Genomic DNA, 21,095 nt, shown 5'->3' on the forward strand with positions numbered 1-21,095 from the left:
CAAGGGAATCGCTAACAAGCATAGTGATAAGAAAACCATGGTTAGCGCTACTTTCCTTATGCCTGCTTTTCAACTGACTTAGCCATGATATCCTATGGAAGGTGGATATCATGGCAAAGTCTGCCTTGCCCTATCAGCAAGCTTTCGCCAAACGTTGTGCGATTATCGCTGGATTTCCAGCGATAATCGCACAGTTGGCAGCTTGGAACGCTATCTCTGTGATAAAATTCAGCGTTGGACAGCGATAATTATCCTCGCGCTAAGAGCGCTGAGCGATAATTATCGCCTGGCCTTGTAGATATGCCCCCAGGTTTGAAGAAAAATGGAGCAAAGGAGAAACAAGAGTCACGGAGTGAGTTACACAAGTATTCAGAAATGTAGGACACAAATAACCATCTGTGAAAGCAGAGAGCACCAGGATGCAGGTAAACAGGCATGAGGGGCAGAGGGCTTTAGGGCAGAGAGAGAAGGTGTGAGGGAGCATGAGAAGTAGAGCGAACCAGAATTCATGGATGCGAAGAACCACCACTGAGGGGAAAACAGAGCTAAGAGTGAAGGATACTGATAAGCACATGAGAGACTCAGAGATAAAAGCATGAGGCACTTAGACCAATGTATGAGGTACAGAGAGATCAAGGTGTGAGCGGCAGTGGGCACCAGCTGTGTATGGCAGTGAGAGACCCTGGTGTTGTCTACGAGAAACAAATGTTAGAAGCTGTGAGAATTAGGAATGGGGGTGCTACAGAAGCAAGAGGAGAATGGGGGATTCTGCACATAAGTCATAGAAAAAGCGGTGAGAGATATACAGATATCCACATAAAAGACACAGAACATACAGAAGCACGGCTACCTTCAGTCACAAACATGTACTGCATGGGTGATAGGCACCCCTGTTCGGTGTTGGAAGCTTGTATCCCTGCTGGTGGTGCTATACTGATTCTGGGTTATGAAAGTGTCTCTAGCTCCTGTCTGTGCTCAGAGCTGGCCTTTGTGACATAGCGCCTTTGGCGAAATTTAATCGGGCACCCTCCTCCGACTTGTCATTTTTAAATGTCAATGTGTTGGGAAAATGGGAGGGGCAGAGGGAAGGTGAGGGAGGACAAGAGAAAGGAGAAGCACAGACTACAGAGCAATATTTATACAGTTTTCTTTAGAGCAGGGTGCATGAAAGGGGCCTAAGGTGCAGTGGAAAGGAAGAGGAATGTGGATTGATAGGAGTACTCAGTGAGTGAGAGAGAGTGTGTTTGTTTTTGTCTCTGTATATGTAAAAATTCCTGCTGAAATCCGACTGACATCTCACAATACCCGACTGAAAGCACCTGTACCCAACTACTTAGCAGAAAATACCCCAAACACCCCCAGGAAGCTGCCTGTGCATCATCCTTGTATGGTCTAGCAGCAGAGCCTGCACTTCTGTCGCCTGCCCTTCTGTCGCCTGCCCAATCTCCAAGCATTGCATGTCTGGAGGACACAACAGTTCTCTCACATAGGAAAGGTTCAGCAAAGGGAGTAAAACTAAAAAAAAAACATTTTTCTCTCGCAGAGCCAGCACGAGCACATCACAGGCCCCAGGAAAGCAAGATTTAAACACACAGAATGGAAACAGAATAGCAGCAGTGGTACAGCATCTTCTATACACAGAACAGAAACGACACAGTTAGCTGATGCACAAACTTCCCTTACACAAGTGACAGGTGCAGTACAGTCTTCAGTAGTGTAAGATGTTTTCAATGGGAGAAAAAAAGGGTACAGCACGAGCAGCAACATTGCACATGCCTACCGTACCCCCAGAGCAGATCCTGCAAGGACTCCAGCAATACAAGTGTTTGTCTCACCCACACAGCATAAAAAAACACACACACACACACAGCCAAAACATACAAGGCACAAGAAGCAGCACAACAAGCTTTCCCCACACAGCAAACATGTACAGTACAAGCAGCAACAGTACAAGCGTCGCACAAAGTGTACACAAATCTTACTTTCTCGTTCATTTTGATCCACTGGAATCAAAGTGGGAAAAACCTGCAAAAATGAAGAAAAAGATTAAACTATGCTCAGAAGTGCATGGTCACACAACAACTTGAAGAATTATGACCCTCCCGGGAACAAGTCCATACTCTGTATTCTGGAAGGGCGCAATCGAATCAGAAAATGGAGGAACAGAATTTGAGCACGTCTTGAAAATGGGGTTCAGAGGATCAGGGGGATCAGTTTGCACAGTGACTGTTAACTCAGAAAGAAAAAACAAGTTACCTACCTGTTACAATAGTTTTGGAGCTAGATATTAGTTATAGATTCACATGCTGTGAATCATCGTGCAATCAAAGGAGCCGGGTCGGGAACTGAAGGTTGTTTTGTCACTGGTGAACACAGTGTATTGTTCTGTGTTTCTCGAATATACTCTTCTTTGGCATTAAATGGTAAAGCAAAATGCTACATATTTGCTATATTCTTGTTTATGTCCGATACTTAAGAATCAAGCGGGAAAATTTACAAAGAGTTAACGCCACCAGAACGTCACTTTTTGCGACTTTCTGGTGGCGTTAAGTCCTTCTCCTTATTTACCAGGCAGCGTTAAGCCACTTAACGTGGCTTAACGCCGCCTTGAAAATAATGCCCCTATTCACACAGCACTTAGTGTGAAAGGGGCTAGCAATGTGTGTTGCAGTGGGCATTCTGCTGCAACACCCATTGCTTTTTGCGCTGTCCCATAATCACAAGGTATGGGGCAGTGCCAAAAATAAGACCAGGAAATACCTGGTCTTAAACAGGTGATACAAGGAGAAATGTTTTATTTCTCTTCGTATATTGCTCTTTCCAAGTGTGCTGCATTCTGCAGCACACATAGGGGCATATTATCAAGCACGGCGTACAAATTATCGCCGCTTTAGCGCCAGAAAACTGCCGCTAAAGCGGCGATAATGGGCTTGATAATATGCCCGTGAGAATTCCAATAGAAGCCCATGTTGACACCAGAACCTGGGCTTCTATTGGAATTCTCAGGGGCATATTATCAAGCCCAGTTTTCTGCCGCTAGAGCAGCGATAATTTTAACACCGTTTCTTGATAATATGCCCCATAGGTAGCTCAAATCGCCTGTTACGATTGTTTATGTGCAGGAAGGTGACCCTTCCTGCACATAAGCAATCACACCTTCAGTACAGGCACCCTTGCATAATGGCGCTAGGGTACCTGCACTGGCACTAGGCAGCCTTTTTCGCACCAGCGCTAGGGGAAATACAGGTGTGCACCGTATTTTTGGACCTACCACGCATCCCTGCATTGTAAAACTGTGGGAGTATGGCGTTACCAATTTTGGAGTAACACTGCGCTCCGCCAGTTTATTGTAAATATGCCCCAAGGTCTTTCTGTGTGCTGTGTACCTCTTGAAACTTCTGCAAACCCATAGGGAGGAAAACACGTAAATCAATACAAATAGCTAGCCACAAAACTATTGTTACAGTTTAAGTGATCTGTATTGTGATTTCAATAAACTGCAGATACCATACTTCATTAGAGTCATTCATAACAAAAATACATGTACTCGTGAACACCATGCACAGTTGCTTTTTCTAACACATGAACATATACTGACTATAACTTTAATGAAGCACCCAGCAATAGTGAGCAAGCACAAACCCCTTGTTCGTCTGCTGTGGACATTCGTCAACTTTCAGACAAATAAGTGGATTTATTCAAATCAAGGATGGTGTTGAAACTTGACTGGATGCGTGACATTAGCTTGGTTCTCATCTAGAGGCTGTACGTTACAAATAGATACACAACACCTGCTCACACCAAGGATTAAGGGAGATACAGCACAAGTAAACTACAATTGCAGTTAAACCCTATTATTAGGTCAACAGGTTTGTTTGCAGCATAAATCTGTTGTAAATTCACGTGATGTGGATTGCCTGAAAAGTACCACCTTTTCCAGTAGTAAATGAAAATTTCAGGTTGAAGCCACCCAATAAAAATACATAAACCTTTAAGCACAGCTAAACAAGCATTGGCATAGCCAATAGGTCTCACCTTTGGGACCTTAAAAGTGTTTAGCCATGCAACAGTTGATGTTGTTGCACCAAGGCGATTGTGCTGCATATCTTAATACTTGTATGTTCTGAAAGGCGAGACGTATTGGCTATGGCAATGTTTTTATAGCCTAACTATGTTTCTAAACACTACTACAAAGTAATGAATTGTGTGCTACTGAAAAATCTTGTTCTAGCTTTTTTGCATAAAAAGCAAATGTGGAATAGCTTTATAATTCGTTTTAATGCTAAAATAGCCTGAAGGCTAAAAATACAAAATGTACCTTCTGAGCAATGTGCAGTAATATTTTTTTAGCATACATAAAACACCCAATTAGAGATTGGTAGTTTAGATTTTATTTTTGAGCTATTGGCATTGCTAATATGTGGGGATTTTTGGCACCTTATAAGTGTGTAACCAAAGATATTGGCAATGGTTTGTCCAGGAATAACTGACAAATGTGTGTTAGTTTAAATTTTATTGCAAGAATGTTTTGTTAACATTTTTAGTACTTTAAAGTAAGTTGAGTGGAAAAAAATTATTTATGATGTACATGTATACATGTTTTATAAATATATTCATTCTGTTGCAATATCTTTTAATATTTTTGTAATAATGCCATTGCAAAATATTACTTCACATGTCTGCGGTAAACATGGCATAAGTCTTCCACATCTATATTAATCATAAACCAGTCCATTAAAAGTTCATTGATAATATCCATAGATTGATATGTTTCAGTATTATGCACTTGTGTTGTTATTGTAGATGGCCCCAGAAATCTGTGCACACGCAGCAGCCACAGGTTCAAATAAAAGCAGGGCTGACTCTATGTTTCATCCTTCCTATAACTTGAGAAGAGAGGCAGCATGTGCTAGTAGAGAGCGCTTGTTTATATGGTGTGTGTAGAGAGCAGCCCGTTTTAATCTATTATACTAAAATACATGCTAACAGATACTTTTGACAAAATAACGATTATTTTTAATGCAGCTGCTAGATATGTAGCACAGTTATTGGCAGAGATTAACAAGCCACAAAAACAGATGGCCCCAGAAATCTGTGCCCACACAGCAGCCACAGGTTCAAATTAAAGCAGGGCTGACTCTAAGTTTCATCCTTCCTATAACTTGAGAAGAGAGGCAGCATGTGCTAGGAGATAGCGCTTGTTTATATAGTGTGTGTAGAGAGCAGCCCCTGTTTTAATGTGAATTGATAATGTGCACCGGTAATGTTATAAAAATAAATGTAAACAAATAAAACCAGGGTAGGAACGGGGAGATTGAGTGATTGTTATTGGCAGTGATAAACAAGCCTCAAACTTGGTTAGGTGGAGACGGTTAAAAAGGGAAGGTGAGACAGGCAGAGAAGAGTGAGTAACCAAAGATGAAGAAGCGGGCGCGGCCACGCTAATTAAGAACAGATGGCCCCAGAAATCTGTGCACACCCAGCAGCCACAGGTTTAAATGAATGCAGGGCTGACTCTAAGTTTCATCCTTCCTATAACTTGAGAAGAGAGGCAGCGTGTGCTAGGAGAGAACGCTTGTTTATATGGTGTGTGTAGAGAGCAGACCCTGTTTTAATGTATTATACTAAAATACATGCTAACAGATACTTTTGACAAAATATGATTATTTTTGGTGCAGCTGATTGATATGTAGCACAGTCATTGGTAGAGATCAACAAGCCACAAAAACAGATGGCCCCAGAAATCTGTGTGCACACAGCAGCCACAGGTTCAAATTAAAGCAGGGCTGACTGTAAGTTTCATCCTTCCTATAACTTGAGAAGAGAGGCAGCATGTGCTAGGAGAGAGCGCTTGTTTGTATGGTGTGTGTAGAGAGCAGCCCCTGTTTTAATGTATTATACTAAAATACATGCTAGCAGTTACTTTTGACAAAATACGATTATTTTTAGCGCCACTGCTAGATATGTTTTGGGAAAAAGGGGGTGGTGATGGACAGAGTTTCTGAATGATGCAGAATACTCTTACCAAGTCAAGAGATCATGGTTTTAATCCATCACCGTTTTTTAGCACACTGCACCATCCCAGCTCAGAACCTGGCTACATGCAAATTAGTCTGTACCTGTCCCAGTGCATGATGGGAACAGGGCAAACCAAACTACCAAGCCAATTCTTATACTGGGAAGGAAACAAGCTTCCGGGGACCGGTTTCTGGCATCACAGCCTTCGTCGGCCCGGCTTGCCTGAATCCTGATGGTGCAATGAGCAAGGGACTCACGTCTGAGCATACCCTCCCACACTGAGTGTGGATAAAATCGATTTGGGAAAAAGGGGGTGGTGATGGACAGAGTTTCTGAATGATGCAGAATACTCTTACCAAGTCAAGAGATCATGGTTTTAATCCATCACCGTTTTTTAGCTCACTGCACCATCCCAGCTCAGAACCTGGCTACATGCAAATTAGTCTGTACCTGTCCCAGTGCATGATGGGAACAGGGCAAACCAAACTACCAAGCCAATTCTTATACTGGGAAGGAAACAAGCTTCCGGGGACTGGTTTCTGGCATCACAGCCTTCGTCGGCCCGGCTTGCCTGAATCCTGATGGTGCAATGAGCAAGGGACTCACGTCTGAGCATACCCTCCCACACTGAGTGTGGATAAAATCGATTTGGGAAAAAGGGGGTGGTGATGGACAGAGTTTCTGAATGATGCAGAATACTCTTACCAAGTCAAGAGATCATGGTTTTAATCCATCACCGTTTTTTAGCTCACTGCACCATCCCAGCTCAGAACCTGGCTACATGCAAATTAGTCTGTACCTGTCCCAGTGCATGATGGGAACAGGGCAAACCAAACTGCATCATTCAGAAACTCTGTCCATCACCACCCCTTTTTTCCCAAATCGATTTTATCCACACTCAGTGTGGGAGGGTATGCTCAGACGTGAGTCCCTTGCTCATTGCACCATCAGGATTCAGGCAAGCCGGGCCGACGAAGGCTGTGATGCCAGAAACCGGTCCCCGGAAGCTTGTTTCCTTCCCAGTATAAGAATTGGCTTGGTAGTTTGGTTTGCCCTGTTCCCATCATGCACTGGGACAGGTACAGACTAATTTGCATGTAGCCAGGTTCTGAGCTGGGATGGTGCAGTGAGCTAAAAAACGGTGATGGATTAAAACCATGATCTCTTGACTTGGTAAGAGTATTCTGCATCATTCAGAAACTCTGTCCATCACCACCCCTTTTTTCCCAAATCGATTTTATCCACACTCAGTGTGGGAGGGTATGCTCAGACGTGAGTCCCTTGCTCATTGCACCATCAGGATTCAGGCAAGCCGGGCCGACGAAGGCTGTGATGCCAGAAACCGGTCCCCGGAAGCTTGTTTCCTTCCCAGTATAGAATTGGCTTGGTAGTTTGGTTTGCCCTGTTCCCATCATGCACTGGGACAGGTACAGACTAATTTGCATGTAGCCAGGTTCTGAGCTGGGATGGTGCAGTGAGCTAAAAAACGGTGATGGATTAAAACCATGATCTCTTGACTTGGTAAGAGTATTCTGCATCATTCAGAAACTCTGTCCATCACCACCCCTTTTTTCCCAAATCGATTTTATCCACACTCAGTGTGGGAGGGTATGCTCAGACGTGAGTCCCTTGCTCATTGCACCATCAGGATTCAGGCAAGCCGGGCCGACGAAGGCTGTGATGCCAGAAACCGGTCCCCGGAAGCTTGTTTCCTTCCCAGTATAAGAATTGGCTTGGTAGTTTGGTTTGCCCTGTTCCCATCATGCACTGGGACAGGTACAGACTAATTTGCATGTAGCCAGGTTCTGAGCTGGGATGGTGCAGTGAGCTAAAAAACGGTGATGGATTAAAACCATGATCTCTTGACTTGGTAAGAGTATTCTGCATCATTCAGAAACTCTGTCCATCACCACCCCTTTTTTCCCAAATCGATTTTATCCACACTCAGTGTGGGAGGGTATGCTCAGACGTGAGTCCCTTGCTCATTGCACCATCAGGATTCAGGCAAGCCGGGCCGACGAAGGCTGTGATGCCAGAAACCGGTCCCCGGAAGCTTGTTTCCTTCCCAGTATAAGAATTGGCTTGGTAGTTTGGTTTGCCCTGTTCCCATCATGCACTGGGACAGGTACAGACTAATTTGCATGTAGCCAGGTTCTGAGCTGGGATGGTGCAGTGAGCTAAAAAACGGTGATGGATTAAAACCATGATCTCTTGACTTGGTAAGAGTATTCTGCATCATTCAGAAACTCTGTCCATCACCACCCCTTTTTTCCCAAACTGCTAGATATGTAGCACAGTTATTGGCAGAGATCAACAAGCCACAAACTTGTTTAAGAGAAGACGGTTAACAAGGGAGGGCAAGGGTGAGACAGGAATGGGGAGAGAGAGTAAACAAATATAAAAAAGCAGGCGTGGCCACGCTAATTAAAAACATATGGCCCCAGAAATCTGTACGCACACATCAGCCACAGGTTAAAATTAAAGCAGGGCTGACTCTAAGTTCCATCCTTCCTATAACTTGAGAAGATAGGCAGCATGTGCTAGGAAAGAGCGCTTGTTTATATGGTGTGTGTAGAGAGCAGCCCCTGTTTTAATGTGAATTGATAATGTGCACCGGTAACGTTATAAAAATAAATGTAAACAAATAAAACCAGGGTAGGCACGGGGAGATTAAGTGATTGTTATTGGCAGTGATCAACAAGCCACACACTTGGTTAGGTGGAGACAGTTAACAAGGGAGGGCAAGGGTGAGACAGGCAGGGGAGAGAGAGTAAACAAAGATAAAGAAGCGGGCGCGGCCACGCTATTTAAGAACAGATGGTCTCAGAAATCTGTGCACACGCAGCAGCCACAGGTTCAAATGAAAGCAGGGCTGACTCTATAATTTCATCCTTCCTATAACTTGAGAAGAGAGGCAGCATGTGCTAGGAGAGAGCGCTTGTTTATATGGTGTGTGTAGAGAGCAGCCCGTTTTAATGTATTATACTAAAATACATGCTAACAGATACTTTTGACAAAATATGATTATTTTTAATGCCACTCCTAGATATGGAGCACAGTTATTGGCAGAGATAAACAAGCCACAAACTTGTTTAAGAGAAGACGGTTAACAAGAGAGGGCAAGGGTGAGACGGGAATGGGGAGAGAGAGTAAACAAATATAAAAAAGCGGGCGCGGCCATGCTAATTAAAAACAGATGGCCCCAGAAATCTGTGCGCACACAGCAGCCACAGATTCAAATTAAAGCAGGGCTGACTGTAAGTTTCATCCTTCCTATAACTTAAGAAGAGAGGCAGCATGTGCTAGGAAGAGCGCTTGTTTATATGGTGTGTGTAGAGAGCAGCCCCTGTTTTAATGTATTATATTAAAATACATGCTAGCAGATACTTTTGACAAAATACGATTATTTTTAGTGCCACTGCTAGATATGTAGCACAGTTATTGGCAGAGATCAACAAGCCACAAACTTGTTTAAGAGAAGACGGTTAACAAGGGAGGGCAAGGGTGAGACAGGAATGGGGAGAGAGAGTAAACAAATATAAAAAAGCGGGCGTGGCCACGCTAATTAAAAACATATGGCCCCAGAAATCTGTACGCACACAGCAGCCACAGGTTAAAATTAAAGCTGGGCTGACTCTAAGTTTCATCCTTCCTATAACTTGAAAAGATAGGCAGCATGTGCTAGTAGAGAGCGCTTGTTCAGATGTTGTGTGTAGAGAGCAGCCCCTGTTTTAATGTATTATACAAAAATACATGCTAGCAGATACTTTTAACAAAGTACGATTTTTTTAAGTACAGCTGCTAGTTATGTAGCACAGTAATTGGCAGAGATCAAAAAGCCACAAAGTTGTTTAAAAGGAACCGGTTGACTAGGGAGTGCGAGGGTGAGGCAGGCAGTGGAAGGGAAAGTAAAGAAATATAAACAAGCGTGTGGCCACGTTAATTACAAACAGATGGCCCCTGCATGCCGCTGCTCGCTCCCACAAGGTGGATGCCACCACAAGCACGAATGATTGAAAAGTGCAGACCGGTTTCTAAAGGTCATCTCCTAGAGCAGCGCATGCGCGCTGCACTAGGAACGACCTAAAAAGACTTCTATTTTCTTCCACTGGGTATATTGTAGGGATCCGCGACAAAGCACTGGACTGGACCACCTCTTCCTCATCGGCAGAACCCAGAGAGTCCGCCTCCCCCATTCCACTCCAAAGACACAAAGATCACCTGCGGCGTACCTCAAGGATCATCCCTCAGCCACACACTCTTCAACATCTACATGGCACCGCTCGCACAGATCGCACTACCTCAACATCGTCTCATACGCCGACGACACTCAGCTGATCCTCTTCCTCACCAAGGCCCCCACCACCGCCAAATCCAACGTCCACGAAGGAATGAAGGCCATCGCCGAATCGATGACAAATAGCCGCCTGAAACTGAACTCAGACAAGACGGAGGTCCTCCTCATCGGATCCACCCCCTCCGCCTGGGACGACTCTTGGTGGCCGACCGCACTGGGAGCCGCACCTACGCCCAGTAACCATGCACGCAACCTGGGAGTCATCCTGGACTCCACATTGTCAATGACCCAGCAAGTGAACGCCGTTTCCTCCTCCTGCTTCAACACCCTCCGCATGCTCCGCAAGATCTACAGATGGATCCCCACCGGCACCAGAAGGACAGTCACCCAGGCCCTCGTCAACAGCAGACTGGACTACGGCAACGCCCTCTACGCAGGAACCTCAGCCAAACTCCAGAAACGACTACAACGCATACAGAACCCCTCATCCTCGACATCTCCCGCCACAGCCACATCACAGCCCACCTGAAGGAACTGCACTGGCTCCCCGTCAACAAGAGATCACCTTCAAGCTCCTCACCCACGCTCACAAAGCACTCCACAACACTGGACCAGCGTACCTCAACGAACTACTCAACTTCTACACCCCGAACCGCCAGCTCCTCTCTGCTGATCTTGCCCTCGCCACCATCCCCCGCATCCGCAGAGCGACCGCTGGTGACAGATCATTCTCCCACCTCGCCGCTAAAACCTGGAACACACTCCCCATCCGCCTACAACAGACCCAGGACCTGCTGGTCTTCAGGAGACTCCTCAAGACTTGGCTGTTCGAGCAGTAGCAGCACCTCTGCCCCCCCTAGCATCTTGAGACCCTTACGGGTAAGTAGTGTGCTCTACAAATAAACTGATTGATTGATTGAATTATGCTATGGGCATTATGAATTTGGTCGATGTCAGTGTCTTGTCAGGAAAATACAACAAAAACAATAGTATCACCTTACCCTTTTGAGTATTGGTGAGAGCCCTCTTCATGGACACCATGTAACACATTTCTTTAACTTGAGCTAGGAACAGACGAATTGTGACTAGTAGACTTGCTTCTCTTACATCCCTCAGAACTCGTGGATTCTGTTGGAAGTTGTATGTGATCGAACAGGAACAATACTTACCATCAGTAACAATCTTTCAGGTAGGTTCTCTATTAACCCGCAGATTCCTTACCTCTTGAATCACGATCCAGACACCAAATGAGATCGAGAACATTGCAATAACTCTCCAGTGCCCACAGGTGGCTCTAAGCTAACTCCACCACCTCCTCAGATGTGACATCACGGAGCCATACATGGCACCACCTGGTGCTCTGTAGTCAGTTCTCATTCTTTTTTCTCCTATGCCTTTTGAGGTGAAGACGATCCTGACTAATTCGAAAGAATGCAGTGCACAGAACTAGCTTGGTGTCTTACAGTCAAACGTAGCAACCACTCCTTACAGTGGGGAGGTGTGTGTGTCAATTTGGAACCTGGAGGTTTATAGAGTGTCCACCAGAAAGATTGTTACCAAAGGTAAGTGACCATTCCTTCTGATGAATACTTCTACCTGCATATTCCTCAACTTTTGAATCAATACCAAAGCAATGCCCCAGGTCTGAGGGTCTGTAAAGAGGAAGTGGCTAATGGCCTGCAAGAGCAATCAGGTTAGACCAACCAACGCGAAGCCCAACTAAATAGAAACCACATCCTGAAGGACACAAACAAGGCTTAAGAGAAACGTTGGTAGCAACCATACAGTAGCTGTATCACCAAAACAGAGAGGAAGCCTGACCAGAGAGGTGCAGTCCATCACACCAAATAGACCTATTCTAATATAATAAGCACTACAAGTGCCTCTCTCCTTATATGTACTGATACTACCACGAAGCATATATACTTGGTATATATATCTCACCTCCAAGGGTAGTAATTTGAATCATTTGTTTTTATGACTAACTGTGAATCAAGCGTTGCTCTTGCCACTGATACATCAGTATATGGAATGCCTTTCATATTTGGTACCAGGAAGAATATGCAGTAGCCACCATATTCACTCTCATTTTGGCACTGCTGTGATTACCCACATTTGATAGAAAGCTTCCTTTTGCAAGGGAATGAGTGTCTCTTTGATGCTTCTGTTCTTTGGCTGTATATCTTTTACCTTATTGTCAAATGATGTGCCATAGCCAATGGATATTGTCCTTAGCATCCATATGATCCTCCAATGTTGGGGAAATAATCCCATCGTACAACTTAGTAGAGTATGGTAGTTGGGCGCTCTATCCTTGTAGCCACTGTATGGTGGCTATGATACTTTTTCCAATATCATTGTTTACCCTACTCTTTTTCAGGGATGAGAGGAATCTCTTTTAATGATTCTTACAGTATGTTCTTGACTACATGATTGTGAAGATTGTGTTGTGTTTTGCTACCGGTATACATGAAAGAATTGTCTTTGCTTCTCGGTGGAGTAGGTTCCGTACGAAATGCCAAGCATAATTGCATGGCGCTCCCAAATGTGGCCTCAGAAGACTCATTTTAAACCTTCAGAGTGCCACATCTCCCAGCTTCCCAAATCACATTTGTCTGAGGAAGAGTGAAGTGATGTTTAAGACTCCACTGCATACACTGAGTTAGAGGGTGGGAATGATAGGCTACTGTGGGGAATGATAACCTATTGGTAAGAGCTGAAGGAAGATGATCAGATGATGACGCCGCAATTCGAGCTTTGCCAGGAGCCAGATCGGCAGACCTCCCCATCAAGAACACCAAGCAGTGCTCCATAAACTTGTTTAAAGAGCTATAAAGAGCAGATCCTGGGGACTCATATAGTGCAGTGATGCAACCCATTTCATTTCTCCAGAACACAGCAGAGTGGCCCAATGAAGCGCAAAACAGGGAGCAAGAGTAAGGCTGAAGCTGATTTCTTTAAGTACAAACCTGAAACATGCAGAGAATGCATAAGGAAGACATTAGTGGAACACTCCAAAGGGAGGACAAACAGGGAAAAGACTTTGGTGAAGTCAACAACAGCTCTACACTGGTTTTAATACCAGAACAGACGGCATTGAGATCAGTCAAGAGGGTGCAGAAGAAACTTAAACGTTATTTCACCAATAAATGCAAAGAAAGAGAAAACTCTTAGAAAAACAGAAAAGAGAAGAGAAGACCTTTAAAAATGCTACAATTGGACTGCTGAATTGCCCTGAATACAGAATTCCTGATATGTGGCATCAAGTTAATAATAAAATTAGAGTTTGGAGTAGCATTGTTGGAGAAACTATGGGAAAGGAGGTGCATCTGCAAAAACCTTGGATGGTGAGCTGAAGCAGGCCAAGGAAAAAAGGCAAGATGACTTTAATGGAATGGAGAAATCTAGCCAAAGTCTAATAATGAAGACATATGGACTACCAACAACAGGCACAAGGGCAAGTCCTACCAACAGACGCAGTTGAACAACTATGCTGGTGCTGCAAACACTGCAGCACTCAGAAAATATTTTGATGACCATTCACACAGAGGAGAGGTAATGGACGATGGAGGCAGGTAATACAAACATTTGTTGTGCCCAGATGTGCGCAGCGGAAATCTGATGAGATAGAAGGCCTTAGTGATATTAAGAAAAGAGACGCTGGACCTTAAACTATTCTATTACCCCGTTAAACTGAATGTGGTACAAAATGGATTGAAATGTTTTATCTGTACCTAGGATGTGGCTGCATATGCTTTTCTGATGAGCATCCCCCAACAAAAAGTGGAAGACCTAGACGCAGAGAGACTGACTGCTAAGGCTGAAATTGTTTGGGTTGTTAGGGTGATACTGGGCCAGAGGCAGATGGAACTGGGTGAATCCTCTTAAAGGGGAGAGGAGAACAAGTAACAACACAGTGAGTGCAGGAGTACACCCACGAGATGTATGTATGCTTTAAAGTCTGCTCCTCTGTCCTCCTTCATCCTGTCTTCTAGATTTGGGGAAACAAAGGCATGGCTAGAGGCAACAAGTGAAACCCTCCACTGATGGTTCATGCAAAGGATTTTAAAGGTGTACATAAGAAGATTGGAGGGTCTTACTGCAATTTGATTTCATGCTTGTGTATGGTGGCCCAAGGGTGTTGATAAGAATGAAAACTAAATACATATATTCAACTAAATACTGATGAAATATACAAGATAACGGTAAAAAAGAAGCTAAGGGCCACTATTTCTTGAAAAATATGTCCAATATTTCCCTACTTTGAAAACTGTTTTATGCAATCTGTGGTGTCCTGTTACACATACTCATGGTATGTTACACTGAAGTATATCATCAGAATGTTATCTCACACCCAGTGAGTAGCTAATTATAATTTAAATTCAGCTTGTATGAACCTTGGTGACCCTGTCAATCACAGCTGCAAAGGGGCAGCAGCTGTGAGATTACAAGGCACTGTGTCTGATAGATGCCCTGTCATGTGTTATCAGCAGAAAGTAACATGAATGTTCAAAGTACAGAGAGAGCCTTAGACGATGGGAGTAAAGAACAAGCAGGCATGCATAATGAACAGCATTTCCTGATACTCAGGACAATAAATGCTATTGGCACCTGTAACGGACGGCTGAGTGCTGGACAGCCAATCAGAATGGATGGCTGAGTGCTTGACACCCAATCAGAATACTCCTTTGAGGACTATAATTACCATTCGAGGCCTTCGCAAATCCCATTATGTGGCTACAAGCTGTATGTATTTGGGCTCAAGCTTGGCTCGCCTTAGAGTCCTGCTTTACATTGGTGAAGAAAGTTGCATTGAAATTGCTTTTTCTATTCAGCTGCGGTCCTCTGGATGTCTTTCTCAGGTGCCAGAACTAACTTTAAAGCTGCTCTCTAACCCAGGCTCCACCTCCCGAGAAAACAAGCCAGATGAGTGATGCTGAATAGAAAAGCTGCTTCTCGTCTGCTCTCTACTGCGTAATTACAGCTTTGGAATAATGAATGCGTCACTAAAGACACTAGAGAGCCAGAGGCCATTAATGGCTGGTAGATGTCACACATTAACAGCGAAAGCTGGTAAAAGAGGGAGGCAGTGTCGAGAGCCACTTTTTTAAAAACACCTCTGTGTCTCCCAGATAGCTCCTGACTCCTAAAGTTCAGCTTCCCTATGATCGCTCTTCGCTTTGTGCCAATAACGCTGGAGTGGGCTTTTAAGTGATGGTGTAACCAGCTGTGGTGTGCTGTAAGGCTATATTAATTGCTCGTTCGTATATGAAAAGCCTAAATAAAAGTGGTGAGGATATTATGAGAGGGCACCACTGCAGAGGGGAGGTCACTTTAGTCTTTGTGTCAAACATTTGCATTTGACCTTGTCAATTCAACAGTCCTTTTTTGGAATTCAACCTCTTGATTGTGAACTGTGGACTCACCATGGGTGTGCTGCTTGGCCTGGTGAGGTTACTTTCTTCCTGGGGCAGGATGGGCTCTGCTGCTGGGTCATTTCTGCTGTTGAGTTCGTTTTCTCTAACCTCCTGGGTGCTGGAGTTGAAGGTGCATTTCATCACCTTTCTCACCTTAGGCACAAAAGAAAGGTATATTACACCTCTGGTCAACGCAAAACATTCTAGCCCTGATTAGCTCACTTGCCTGCTAGGAACCCTTAAATAAACATTTCATTGATTTGGTTAGTGGCTTTTAACCTCTTTATTTCAGCCATCGCTTTTTACGTCGGCTTCAATACGTGAGACTTCGGAGACATGCTGCCCACGTAAATGTAAATTCGGCCCTTTTAGAATGAGGTGAGCTCAGGTCAGTCTATCTAACTTCTGCATCCTCCCATTATTCTGTCTGAACCCTGTATAGCGTCGCTCCAGAAGAAGAATGTAACCTGTTAACTGCGAGGTAGGTGAATACATGTAGGTTTGTGGGGCTGAATTCAGGTTTTTAAGGTCAGGACTAGAGTGACACAGGGCAATTGTATGGGTACTTGCCGTGGCAAATGCAAAGGGGGGTAACTTTTGGATTCCCTGAATCCTAAACCCCTTACTATGCCTTAAATCTACCCTTATCCGAATCTAAAAAGTCTTTAGTCCCCATTATTGCTAGTCTTCTCTGCACCCTAAGAACCCTTACAACCCCTTAACGTTAGTTACCCTTCCCTTGATCCTAAAAACCTTTTATGCTATTAATCTCCGAGCACCAAAATCCCTGAAGCATCCCTTAATGCTACCCTTCCATAAACCTTAAAAACCCTTATTACCCAATGGCCCTGTGTTACTGACACATCTATCCTTCCAGCACCAACTACGCCCACAGATAAACCAACATGATCCCCTCTGGCTCCTCAGACCGAGACAGAACAAATGTCACTGTTATTGTCCAAATACAGCACAAAATTCTGGCACTGGACCGCTGAAGTCAAGGAAACTTTATGGTGAGGAGGCTATTTTGATATTTTGCGCAGAAACACACGGATGAAAATGAAGATTAATTTAAGGTGGGAAAAGTTAGATATCAAGCTAAAGAAAGATGGTGATAGGAATTTTCAAAACTGCATTCAAGGATTACACAAGTTCAAGTCTATGTGCCTGTGTTGTCGCCCGGAGAGCACCCCAATCTAGGGGTAGCTTTTTCTCTTGCTTAAATATGACGTCTGTACTTAGTTAAGATTACGCCACCTCTGAATGTTTAAAACATGTAATTCAGTTCACGCAGATGAATTCAAGCAGGAAAGAGACAAAGTTACGGGATATGGCACTGCAAAACGAGAGTGCGGAAAGAGAGCATCCTTGCAGGCCTCAACCTGATCAGAGGACACAAATGGATCATGTATAATATTTAATAACATGTCCTGTGCAAAAGAGACGTCCTACCAAATTTACAAATGTGCTGCTACTGAAATTGTCATCACACACTGAGTTCAAATAACATGTAGACCACTGGTATGTCCCGGAGGTATGGGCTAGTGTGGGAACTGAATAGAGTTTGTGTTCCTGATCCACTGTCACATTTTTAACAGTGGCTTCAAGACTTGTTTCCAAGTCTCATCTACAGAAGATGAAAAGAGGGTGACAGCTAGGAAACAAAAACATCTTTACCGAAGCTGCAAAAATTCAATGAATTCATGGAATACGCTTGAAAGAAAGCACTGATCCCCTACTAGGATGCCCTGACCCGAGTAGTAATATAATGGTCACCAGTGTGAAAGGGAGCTGGAAAAAGCCATGTTCTGAGATTTTTATAAAAAATCCCTATAATTAAGCCGTGAGCAGGTGGAAGGAGGAATATCTTTAAAAAATGGGTCCCTATCTGTGCACAGGATGACCAATGTTTTTTAGCAGAAGCATAAAGAACAGCTTGTTGCTAGATGAAGACAGGACCCTTCTTTAGGAGGACATGCTAGGAGTGCTTTAAATATTGTGTGTGTAGCGGGCCAAAGGAAGCCAGTGCAATTACTCAAAATGGCGAAGAGACATAATTGAAGGTAGTAATCCTCAAAGCAGCCATACCACAGTATTCAACATGAGCTGTAATCTTTGAAATGAGTAGTTAGGGAGTCCCAAATATTATAAAATGCCATTATCGATCTGGGACAAGATCAAAGATTAGATCACAGATTTACAGAAGTCTAACAGAAGAGGAATTAATTCTAGATAGGAATCGGGTTCCTATTAAAAAATAGCCCCTGCCAATGCTCGTTGCTGGACCTGGACCTGATCAATGAATACGGCAATTGACCTAACATTATGAATGGTAAAATATACATCATTAAATCATGTGATACAGAGAGTCCTACCCATAGCAGACATTCAGTGAGTCTTCATCCTTGCATTCATCTGCCTTAAATAGTGTCACTTTCTAATTTAAAAGGCCATTTTAGTGTTGCACGTATTTTGCCTACACTCATTCAGTCAAAGGACCTGGGCAGGTCGTTGTGATGTAAAAGACAAGCCCTCACCTTGGCAATCTTTGACAAAATTACAAACCCCCCACTTGGAACCCACTATTTGACAGAGCCTTGATACATTCATACAAACTTTGAAAGGACCTTATATCTTTTTTATACTTCTGCATTAGCCTTAGTGATGTCAGGGATCACAATCATGCTCGAGACGTCCTGGTGACATTTATGGATGTACAATTCAGGTATGTTCCCAGAGCATGGGTAAGAGGTCCTGCCGGATCAAGACTATTCAGGTGCAGTGAGTGAGAGAACAATCTTGACTTGATCCACTAGAGGTGGGATTGGGTCTCTCGCTTAGGGCCCAACCTCATACTTTTGAAATGTTCTGAGTAGGAAATAAGAAGGTTGGATCTGTTTTGGAAAATGCTACTGGTGAACCAAGTGGAGGAAGCAAACTGCTTCCAGTTAATCTATGTCGAGAGGAGGCATATCCACAAAGTTCACAGAAATAATGAACTTTGTTTTTTAATTCGTGATCAAATGGAACAGTTGTTTTCAACTGAGCTTTTGGATTTTGTATTAAACTGAGCTGTAGCCAGCTCTCTGTCTCTTCTCAGGTGCAGGAAAAATGTCGACCAATTTCATTCATGAGGGCTGAACTCAACTCTCTAAAATGCGATGGACTTCATGTTTCACTGGAGATGAGTGAGGGAATGAGACAATGAGGCAAGGAGCAAGTCATGTACTATGTTTTGAGCTAGGGGAATCCAGCTTGGATTTCCTCATCTTAGCTAGCAGGGCAAAATATTCTCTTTGCACATGGACAAGTGAGAAGAACAGAAAATGCGATGACTGTATGCTGTCTGCCTGAAGATCACGTTGGCGGCTTTAAGTAATTGGGTCTAAAAATTGAATCCTCTTAGGGGTCTAGTCTAGTGGAACAAGCTATTGCCCTGTAACCATCTGTGTGCCAAGACACTGAGTGCCACGGAGACCTTTGGCACAAAGAACATTATGAAGACGCTGTGCTCTCAGAGACGCAGTCCTGCACTCTTCGATTCCAAGGCCCTCTATTATTTGGTGGAGGCGAGGTGGCTTGAACTTCGCTTCCCTTTTCGTTTGCACAATTTCTTCACTGCTGAGCGCAGAAACAAATAGTGGACACACATAAGGAAGTCTTCACTTCACTTTACCCAAAGGCATGCACATAGTCCAATTTAAATGCATACTCCCAATATATCCCTTGGGCTCCCTTCCATCCTTACCAGAGCTTTTGACGTGGAACTCGAACTTCTTTCTGTAAGCAAAGAGAAAACCACAGATGGTACATGAGACCAATAGAACAACATATGAGCCACTAAGTACACATGGAAAAAAAGCAAAGATTAATCGACAACATTTACCTGTGCCCTGTTAGAACAATGCATAAAGTATGAACTATATGCATGACCAATCAAAACAAAGCATTCAATATGAGCTACAAGGGTGAACAATCAGAACAATGCACTACGCTTATGATCCATGCTCGAAAGAAAAAACTTGTTTTTAGAGAAAGTTTATGGATCCAGCAACAAGATGAAGGAATAATGCACAGCACGCGATTCCAGAATGGTTCATTTTGTAAAAATAAGAAGTATACCCAATTATGTCCCATCTGAGCAATGGGGACCTGGGTGAGTGAGATTGCAGGGACTTTCCACCCAGGCTCTTGAGGCAAACAGTGTGATTTCCTATTAGGTATTAATGGAGCAGCCATTTCAGACTGTCAATTTTATAATTTCTCAAGGCTTCTAATGTGAGCGGGTGGGGGCTACAGAGGGTAAATGGCATGGCAAGACTTTGCATTGGAGTTTTGACCAAGAGGAGTGGGTGCAAGCAGGATGTTGTATGTGAAGGATTCGGATAGGCATTGCGGACATTAGCAGACCAGTCAGAGGGGGTTCCTTGGCCTCAGGGGATGCATGCAGAGCAGCATATTGTAAAATATAATAATATAAAATATAATAATATATAATTCCACATTTGTAAAGCGTGAACTTATCACTCCGAAGAGTATACAGGCGCCGGGGAGATTAAGTGAGCTATTGCCCAGTCACATGATGCCAAGCTGAACTGCCGCTGGTGATCGAACCGTGAGCCCCACGCTCCAGAGTCAGCCACTCTGGCTGCTGCGCCACACCTCTCCTGTGAGATGTGATACAGGTTGCTGGGAGAGCAGTAAGAAAGCAAGGTATCTGGCATGGGAGGGAACTGGTAGGGGAGAAGATGATGGCTGTGAGTGAGGATATAGAAGCGGCCTTCATCAGCCAAATGAGGTCAGATGAACCTAGGTAACTCACAAAGGGCAGTTTGGAGAGGGCCACATCTGCAACCTTTTCTTTTTCATGAATGCAAAGGTGAGGTTGAGGAGTTCAGGCAAATAATTTGTGGGAATTTGTGGGAATGGGATGTGTCAAGGCTGCTGGGAAGGCACTTGCCCCACAGCAGACTAGCTTTACAGGTTCAGGTTCAAAAACAAGTTTATTTAGACGATTGTCCATAAAACATTCTAAAAGCACACTTAACAATTAAAAACCTTTAAATTAGCCCCCCTTCTCGCTGCCCCACCCCCATTACATTTCAATTTTTTAAATTCTGTTTAACAGATCAAAAAAACGAGCAATCCCAACTGCCACATCTGCTTTGTTCCTATGAAGAGTGTCATATTTAAAAAACAAAGGTCTTAAAAACTTGGTCCGATTTGCAATATAAAAAACGCAATCCATAAGAATATGCATAAGAGTACATTTGACTTTCAAAGAGCAGGGACAAAGATCACTATTATTCTGCACCCCAGTCCTATGTGGGTGGGATGAATAGATTGGATTACATCCCACCCAA

General features: G+C 43.8%; 1 protein-coding gene across 2 annotated transcripts in view; it reads right to left on the reverse strand.

The window, feature by feature from the left end:
• LOC146785174 (tumor necrosis factor receptor superfamily member 10B-like) overlaps positions 1-21,095 on the reverse strand; it is a 99,440-nt gene that overhangs the window by 12,337 nt on the left and 66,008 nt on the right. Inside the window, exons 7-9 of one of the 2 annotated variants that reach the window (XM_085634019.1) lie at positions 19,481-19,512; positions 15,742-15,885; positions 1,983-2,025 (exon numbers count right to left, since the gene is read on the reverse strand). In XM_085634019.1, coding sequence (XP_085490145.1) covers positions 1,983-2,025; positions 15,742-15,885; positions 19,481-19,512 — 219 coding nt within the window. The remainder of the gene's footprint in view (positions 1-1,982; positions 2,026-15,741; positions 15,886-19,480; positions 19,513-21,095) is intronic. The other variant, XM_085634020.1, reaches the window with a different exon arrangement.

This window comes from Triturus cristatus, chromosome 11, assembly GCF_964204655.1.
Source record: "Triturus cristatus chromosome 11, aTriCri1.1, whole genome shotgun sequence".
NCBI lineage: Eukaryota > Metazoa > Chordata > Amphibia > Caudata > Salamandridae > Triturus > Triturus cristatus.